General features: G+C 39.5%; 1 protein-coding gene across 1 annotated transcript; it reads left to right on the forward strand.

The window, feature by feature from the left end:
• The first annotated feature begins 868 nt into the window (after positions 1–868).
• LOC124700462 (protein AAR2 homolog) lies at positions 869–7,326 on the forward strand. The gene is made up of 14 exons (XM_047232588.1): positions 869–991; positions 1,067–1,149; positions 1,617–1,674; positions 2,339–2,398; positions 3,036–3,165; positions 3,287–3,513; positions 3,856–3,948; positions 4,040–4,111; positions 4,900–4,932; positions 5,060–5,200; positions 6,124–6,180; positions 6,544–6,630; positions 6,711–6,791; positions 6,946–7,326. The coding sequence occupies exons 1-13, from the start codon at positions 896–898 to the stop codon at positions 6,747–6,749; spliced, it is 1,176 nt and encodes a 391-aa protein (XP_047088544.1). The 5' UTR covers positions 869–895; the 3' UTR covers positions 6,750–6,791; positions 6,946–7,326.
• The last annotated feature ends 949 nt before the right edge of the window (positions 7,327–8,275 follow it).

The raw sequence follows: 8,275 nt of genomic DNA on the forward strand, positions 1-8,275 counted from the left end.
TTGTATTTCTGGAATTTCAATTTTTATTAATTAGTTTTAAAACTCAAATTTATGTTAATTCCTTCTATCCAAGTTAAGTCTCATGGATTTAATAAATATAGATAGATTTTAGACAACATTTTTACTAAATCTCCAACAAGTAATTTTTTTTTTGCAAAAAATCAACCGATCTATTAATAATCATCAACAATAGTATAAATAGCCTGAAAGGTAAAGAAAATTACAAATTGGTAGCGACGATTACATACACTAGCACGAGCCGAAGGCACGCCGATGTCCTCGCCCCTCCATCGCCGAAGTCAGGCAAAGCTTATCGTAGCAGAGCTTGTTGTAGTAGATAGACGTGAAGTCGTCGTAATTTGGTGGGAAGGAGTATTAGGGCATGTGCAATGATTAATAAGATCGTCTTAACACTTTTTGCCACGTAATTTAGATATAACAAACAAAGATGATGTACAATGAATTATTTTTTAATCTTATCTTTAGTAATGAGACATCCTAAATATATGGTGAGAGAAATTGTATGCTAAAAGATGATCTTTTAGAGAAGGTAAAGTCTTTTTTCATCTTTTTCTTTACTTCGCTCAATATTTATCCTATGTGCCATACAATTGACTCTGTTGACCAGCCACTAGGCACCGACCCCCGAAGGAGAGAACAGAGGCAAAGACAGGGGCTGGCGGCGGCTCACTTCAGGGATTCTCTTCCTTCTCCTGCAGAGCAGCGTCGCCCGTGCCTCAAGTTGGCGAGCCGGCGACAATTCCGGGCGCAGTCCGACGTGCTACGCGCTCCCCTGCCGCCGCGCTCTCCACGCTGCCCCGAGGGGTCCCGACCCACCACATCGAGCGCGAATAGCATGGGAAGCAGCGGGGGAGGCGCGGCGGCGGCGGCGCGGATGGACCCCGAGGCGGCGACGGAGCTGGCGCGGAAGGGCGTCACCCTCCTTCTCCTCGACGTGCCCCAGCACACCATCCTCGGCCTCGACACGCAGGTAGTGCTGTTCTGATATCGCTCGTCCATGGTTGCGTCGATTGGTTAAGGGCTTGACACCCAAGTGCTTCTTCAGGTGTTCTCGGTCGGTCCCAGGTTCAAAGGGATCAAGATGGTGCCTCCAGGGCCGCATTTCGTCTACTACTGCTCCCCCAGCAGGTAGAAAACATGCTTCAGTAATAGTGTAATACGTACTACAGTCAATTCTTTTTCTTTTTAGGTAGTAGTGATTTTGATGCACAGCTGTTCCTACTATCTCAGAAAGTTTTAACTGCTGGAGAAGTATCAGCGGTTTTGGTGAGAATATGCTACAGTCTAGATATGATGCATACCTGTTGTATCGACATATTCATACGAGGGAGGATAAAAACGTGCTTTATGGAGTGTTTGGTTAGCAACACCATGCTGCCCTTTTGTTGTTCCGTTCCATCCATTAACCTGTTCCTGTGACATCCTGAAAACTATTGTCGATTGTGTTTAGACTCTGAAAATTTATGTGCACGCTTTGGTCATTTTACTCCCAGTTTTACATATTTTCTGATGGTAAACGTGTTTCTGGTATGGATGATGCCATTGTTTCTGATTTCCTGTATTGATGGGTTCGCTGCTATCTACGATTCTTCTAGGCACGGGAGCGAGTTCGCACCTACTGTCGGATTCTTTCTTACTACTCACCCATCTGAGGTATCCCCCTGTTATCCCGAAGCAAGTTCAGTGACTTCGTAAGGCTCACCTACTGTCAGATTTTTTTTTTTGTAAGGGACCTGTTCGATGAAAGGATTCAGATGAACTATTAGCTCAATGACTCACATGGCTTGTTATCTGGTTTTGGTAGGGAAATATAAATAGAATATCAAATCCATGTAAAACTCTACTTTAGTAATATCTTATCTGGTTTAGATAGGGAAAAAGTGAACATCGTATCAATTCAATGTAAAGCATCTACTTTTAAGGGTAGTAATATTAAAATAACTGTATTTCATTTATTTCATCTGTTCCTCTCTATCGTATACTACATGTCGAGTGTTTTGCCTTTCTTTCTTTTAGCGTGAATTGGGAACTGATATATTATACATATGTATATCCATGTCTGAATCGGATAGCTCATTTTCAAATAAAGCATAATGTTCCTGTTTATTTATGTATCAAGCTTCACATTTCCTGTCTATGGAGTGGTGGGGGTGGAAAATAGATAGAAAAGTACTATACTTGTAAAGCATCAGAACCAAACAAGGATTCTCATTATGTTTTTGAATTTGAGTGGTTGGATATTTTTCTGTCAAGAAATTATAATAATTACACACAGTTAATTACTTTAATGTACTCATCTCCTGCCTTATATGTCCAGGTGGTCGTTCGAAAATGGCATGCTCAAGAGGAGAGATTAGTGAAACTATCAGAAGAGGAGGTTATATGTCAGATTACATTGATACGGTTTAGGCCACATTATTGTTTTGTGTTCCCATATCTTTGTAACGTATGCATAGTACATCAGTTGAGATTATATTGGATGAGATGGCAACGGGTGTTAAAAGGCAATATTGTGTTAGGATAACTGGATAAGCATACTGCATTTTGCAAAATATTAGTATGACAGCTCCAAGTCCAGCAGTTGTTGTAGTTCTTGAATTTGGGTCATGCACTGTAACTGTAAAACTCTAGGTGCTAATGTTCGACATGCCTTGTAAATTTAGACCTGGAACTTTACAAATAACTTGATAAGAACTCAGAGGATGCATTGCCTCAGTTGGATTAGTAATACGTGCCTAATCCGCTTGTTCTGCACCAGATGATAATTTAATATGATAGACTATACAAAATTTACCTAAGTTATGTTCAAATTGTTTTCCCTGCAGCTGTTGTATTGATAGTATATGAAATACAGATTACACAAACTGTATGTGTCCGGATGTCTCAAAATAGCAACATATTCAACATAATTGACCTTCCTGTTATTGACCGAAATAGCATAACAATCCCTTAAAGTGGGGATGGATGTGCTTGATTTCTCTTTGAATGGAATACTAAATTTTGTTTTCTGGTAGGAAATCAGTTACTCTGAAGCAGTGAAGTGTTTTGAGTTTGATGATCATCTTGGACCATACAATTTGGATACTTTTGGAGACTGGAAACAACTTTCAAGCTACGTGTCACAAAGTGTCATTGAACGCCTTGGTATGTGTGATGCATTTTCATTTTTCCTTGTATCCTCAATAGTTATGGAGCAGCCGTACTTATGATATTTTCAATAGAACCAACTAATGAACTAGTGATTATTTGTGTTTGGTTTGTCCAGAGCCAATCGGAGGGGAAATTACAATTGCATTGGAGACATCATGGATGGATAGAGCTCCCCAAACTGATATGGAGAGACGATTGATGGAACAACTTAGAGAAGACAAGTTCGCAAAGATTTCTCCCGCACAGCCTGAGCGGAGAGGATGCTACTACACAACTATCCCTGCTTCGGTTAAGCACAAGAATATCTCTGCGAATGAGCTGACTTTGCTGAATTTGGACAGAGTAATGTTCTTATTATGTTATTTGGCATCATACTCTGGCATAGTTAATCTTATCAGTATGTATCTTGTTTTGTATATTATCTTTTCTCAATCAATTTCCTAGAGCAGTAATTTTTCTGATTTGAGGACATCTTACAATTCAATACTGAAATGCTTGGATGCCGCTACATATGGACATACAACGTGAATTTGAATAGTACAAGCTGCAGTTATAGTTAGTACAGTATCCAGCAGCCATGGAAAAACATGGTTTCCAGCTTTTTGCCCATTTCAATCACATCACCATCACACTGGGTTAACATATTATACCATTATTTGTTGACATGTCTGTTCTACTTCTCAGACAAGCTTGCTGGAGAATGTTTTGGCCAAAAGCTATCAAGACCAAGAAGATTTGCTCTTGGGAGAGCTGCAGTTCTCTTTCATAGCATTTATGGTACTACAGACCAAACAAAACAATATTTTGAAGACGTCTTACATATGATACAGCTTTATTCTCTAATGTATTATGTATGCGAGCTGTGTAGATGGGGCAGTCACTGGAGGCGTTCATGCAGTGGAAAGCATTAGTCAGTCTTCTTTTGAGCTGTAGCGAAGCTGTAAGTACTATTTTAAAAAAATCTCAAACAGAGTTGTAACTCTTGCTCCTTAAATCTTGATGGTTAAATTGTATATACCCCATTCCTCTGTAGTATTACTAATTTACTATTCAGGGTTCGGAAAATCATATGTGAATCAGCTGGCTACCAATGATCCCATTTGACCTCCTTTTCTATTCAAGGAATAGTAGTAGGTTGGAAACTAAAGAATGACCGAATTTCAAATTTGAGATATTAAACCAAGTTTCTGAGTGAAAATTGGTACTGACCAGGTTCTGGTATACAACCCCATAACAGTTTAGAAACCGCGTGGCATTCAGTCTGTTTACGAATAAATGTTACCTAAATATCTTCATACTTGGGCTAAATCTTATCATGGTGAGTCTAACCTAAATGCTTTTGGTTCCTTTCTTGCCCTTAGTTTGACATTATCGATCAGTGATTTGCTTGCGACCAGGTCTTTTTTACTTCTTTCCTATTTGAAGTGAGAAGGCTAGGCAAGCAACATAATTTGTAGTTTGAACTACCATCTCAGGGAATATATTGGTTTAACTGAGTCATTGTGCTTCTATATGAAATAACTGAGTATGTTGTGTTCAAGTTTAACAGCTCATTATTAATCCGGGTATTTTGATGCGGGGATTGTGGGAAAATGGAATGAAAGAGATCAGGAGATGCACTGCACTTCATAGTTCATGCGATCCTCATGAGAATCTATTGCACATCTGCACTATGTAATACATGCCAGTACATTCTTAGTTGACTCTTTGTTTCTTTCTCCCTGGCAGCCACTTCATGCACGGACACAAATGTTTGTGAAGGTATTCTGTGACCATATTTTTTGTTTATTTTTGTACCTGAGGTATTCTTTGTTGAAGTTATCAGGGAATGCAGTCAAACCTTAAGGACTAAAAGGAGTTCTGTTTGCCACTTATTTGTTGCGTGCAGTTTATTAGGGTTATTTACTATCAATTCAAGCATGGCTTTCAACGGACACATGATTCCAGAAGTAGTGAGGACAAGGGCAACTCTTTGTTTCTGGATGAAGCGTGGTTTTCAAGAGACATATTTCTGTACCGTCTTTCCAAGGTAATTTTACTGTAGTCTTTATTTGGACAATTTCGTTCGCTTCCTGATGGTAACACGATATGTAGTTTTACACACCACTGAAGATAATAATTTGTTTATCCTGGTATATCATTGCTTTTGATGTTGTTTTGGCAATGCTGTTCGCTTCTTATTAGTTTCATGACTGCAGGGTCTCGTTTTTTTTCCTTGTCCACTATTGAATATTGATACTGTTCTGAATAGGGAAATTAATTGCTCAGTATAGTTACTGTCCAGTTTTGTCATTTGTGTTTAATTCATAATGCAACAACTTCTGGCCCGACATACTGCAACACCTTGTAATTTTGTAAACTAGTAGAGCGGTTAATCTGATGTAACTCGTGGTGGAAAAAAATAAGTTAACTTTGGAGTGATTGTCATATATCACTGTGCCATGCTTATGCTCTTTTGGTGTAGTACCGTCTTAGTAAGATGCACCAAGCAAATGGATAGTTTTCATCATGTCCTAGTTTCTGACTGTATTATGTCCTTGTGTTTTAAATTGGCCCATATACAGAAATAAAAAGAAAAACAATTTTAATTTTGTTTTTCATACTTTCTGAAATTATGACTGGCAGTGGCAGATCAAAGTTTGATATCTTATACTGTTCAATCAATTCATAAAAGTGCAACCATAGTCTAATATAAAGTTCATCTTGTGTAACTTTCACTTTTTTCACCTAGTTGAACTTTCTAAAAGAGCAAGTTGCACTTTTTCATTAAACTGTTGCTCACACTATTTACAAAATTACAGTTACACTTTTCCACTCGTTCAAACTTTTTTAGAAAGTGCAAGGTGCATTTTTCTATAAACTACATTTGCGCTTATCGAATCGATTTAGCCTTACAAAAATTTCAATTAACTGAGACTTAGCAACTTTATTTCTCTCAACTGCTGTTGTCAGGATTTCTTGGCAGTAATACTTGAAGCCCCAGTTGTGGATGGAGACCTTCTATCATGGGTTAGCATTCGAACCTTGTCCTCTGATCTTTTAGTTGTTTACAGACACCCTAGCAGCATAAGCGAGACCGGCTCCTTGTTTTCTATTATCTTACTAGCCAATGCATGAACTGTGATTCAGCTATTTAAGACACTGGATTGACATCCATGTATGATGAAGTTGTAGACCAGTAAGTTGGAAATCAGTGCCAATATCATTAAATACAACATCAATATCTAGAGGACATAACAAGTGCATTCAACCAGTGTAGCCTCACCATTGCCGCTGAAAAAATGTTCTGGATAATACCATGTACTGCTGTGAACTGCACACAGAACTTCTAAAAAAACATGGGTGTTTCTAAGGTCTTCCCTTGGTATCCAGGCTAGGAAGCTGAAGACACTCCTGGAAACCACGTTCGGATGGGACCTCGAGAACAGTGCAGTGAACCTTATCGACGAAGATGACGAGGTAAAACTGGAGAGCAAATGAGCAGTAGCATTTCTCTGCTGCAGCACTTGACTGAGTTTCTTCTCTTCTTCCTGACGCAGTTTGCTCCTGTTGTCGTGGAGATGGACGGGTTGTCGTAGGACGGACATTCTGTGAAATTTTTCGAGGATGTGGTATGACAGGTATGTACTGAACACGCGCCTATCGCCTTTCACTGATACTCGATAAGCAGCCTATTTTGCTTCTTGCACCTTGAGATGGTCTATTTTGCTTCTTGCAACCTTGGGATGTTGGCAGCTGCTAACCAAGGTTTATTGCTGCTTCTATAATCTGTAGGGTGGCGTACTATGGGAGGACATGCTTTACCTTATCAGCTGGGTACATGTTTGGATCTTGGAGATGGAGATTAGTAAGGGATTCTTAAGTTGGATGCCTGCTTTGCAACATTAATGGTTCCTGAAACTATCGTTCTAAATATACAAAGAGCTGAGACATCCTAGCTGCAACTCAAGACAGTGTATCATCTTGGAGCTCCGCTGTTCGGATGTCGAACCCTGTACCTTCACTTCCATATTTGCCCCCCGTTGTAATGACCTTAGGCCTTCCCTTTCTGATCACCAAGATGCCCTGTTTCACTTTCTGGTTTCTTTGTGTTCCTTGATGATTACCTATGTGTAAAGTAATAACTTGAACTTTTTCTCCTGAAGCGTGCGAAGCTTGGGCAGCCTATATAAGTGAACCTTTTTTTCAGCGATATATCCTTACTCTATTTTCTCTCTACCCAAGAAGCTTAAGCTCTTCTCTACCCCATCAAAGCTGTCCCGTTTACTCCCTCAGTTAGCTTCTTACTACACTGAGGTAGGTTGACACAATCGGCTCTGCCGGCCAGTGGCATCATCTTGACATCAGAAGAGAAAATATTATAATTTTTTGTTATCTCTAAATCAATATACCCGGAGTGTTGAGATCCTTTTGAGTGTCGGGTGGAATCGAGATTAGATCCAGGTCATACAACTGAGATACTGTAGAAAAAATCCATGTAGACTGAGGTGTAGACAGACTATGGTCTTGTACTGGAAATTTACAGAGTGTGTGTATAAATTATACAGTACATACACCTCAGTACTATATTATTATGGTTTAGGAGATCGGACGGCTAGCATCATATGTAATTTTGTATAGATAGTACATAGACGTCCTTAAACATGTTTGACATCAAACATCCAAAGCATCTGTACTGTCGATCTGCATCTGAAGTAACACATATTCTCCGCACACAGAAAAGGCAAGACCTCAAAATACGACCACACACCCAAACAAATACATGCGCAATTAAATGGCTAATTAAACAGGTAAAAAAAAATAGGCCAACTAATCAACCTTTCTAGGGTGAGCACCCTGCCCGCTCATTAGCGCCCAATCAAATTAAAATGCATTGCCTGGTTTGCTTGTAAGCTGTAATCCCACCGAAAATATATAAGGCAGTGTCTCCTGGTCCTTCGGGACCTTTTTATGTTCAAAAAAAAAAAAAAAAGTCTTTCCTTTCCTCATTATCGAAGTCAGACCAAGCTCCGTAAAGAAAAGGTCAGACCAAGCTCTACATTGATCCTGCACCAGCCGACGGTCTTTCGTTGCCTGGGCCATATTGGGTATTTCGATATCTTCT

This window comes from Lolium rigidum, chromosome 3 (genome assembly GCF_022539505.1).
Source record: "Lolium rigidum isolate FL_2022 chromosome 3, APGP_CSIRO_Lrig_0.1, whole genome shotgun sequence".
Taxonomy (NCBI): Eukaryota; Viridiplantae; Streptophyta; class Magnoliopsida; order Poales; family Poaceae; genus Lolium; species Lolium rigidum.

Excerpts from the sequence above, each read along its gene's own strand:
- LOC124700462 (XM_047232588.1), top strand. The coding sequence starts at position 896 with ATGGACCCCGAGGCGGCGACGGAGCTGGCGCGGAAGGGCGTCACCCTC. Across the intron at positions 3,949-4,039 it reads TCTCTTTCATAGCATTTATG|ATGGGGCAGTCACTGGAGGC; the intron begins GTACTACAGACC and ends CGAGCTGTGTAG. Across the intron at positions 6,181-6,543 it reads ATGGAGACCTTCTATCATGG|GCTAGGAAGCTGAAGACACT; the intron begins GTTAGCATTCGA and ends CTTGGTATCCAG.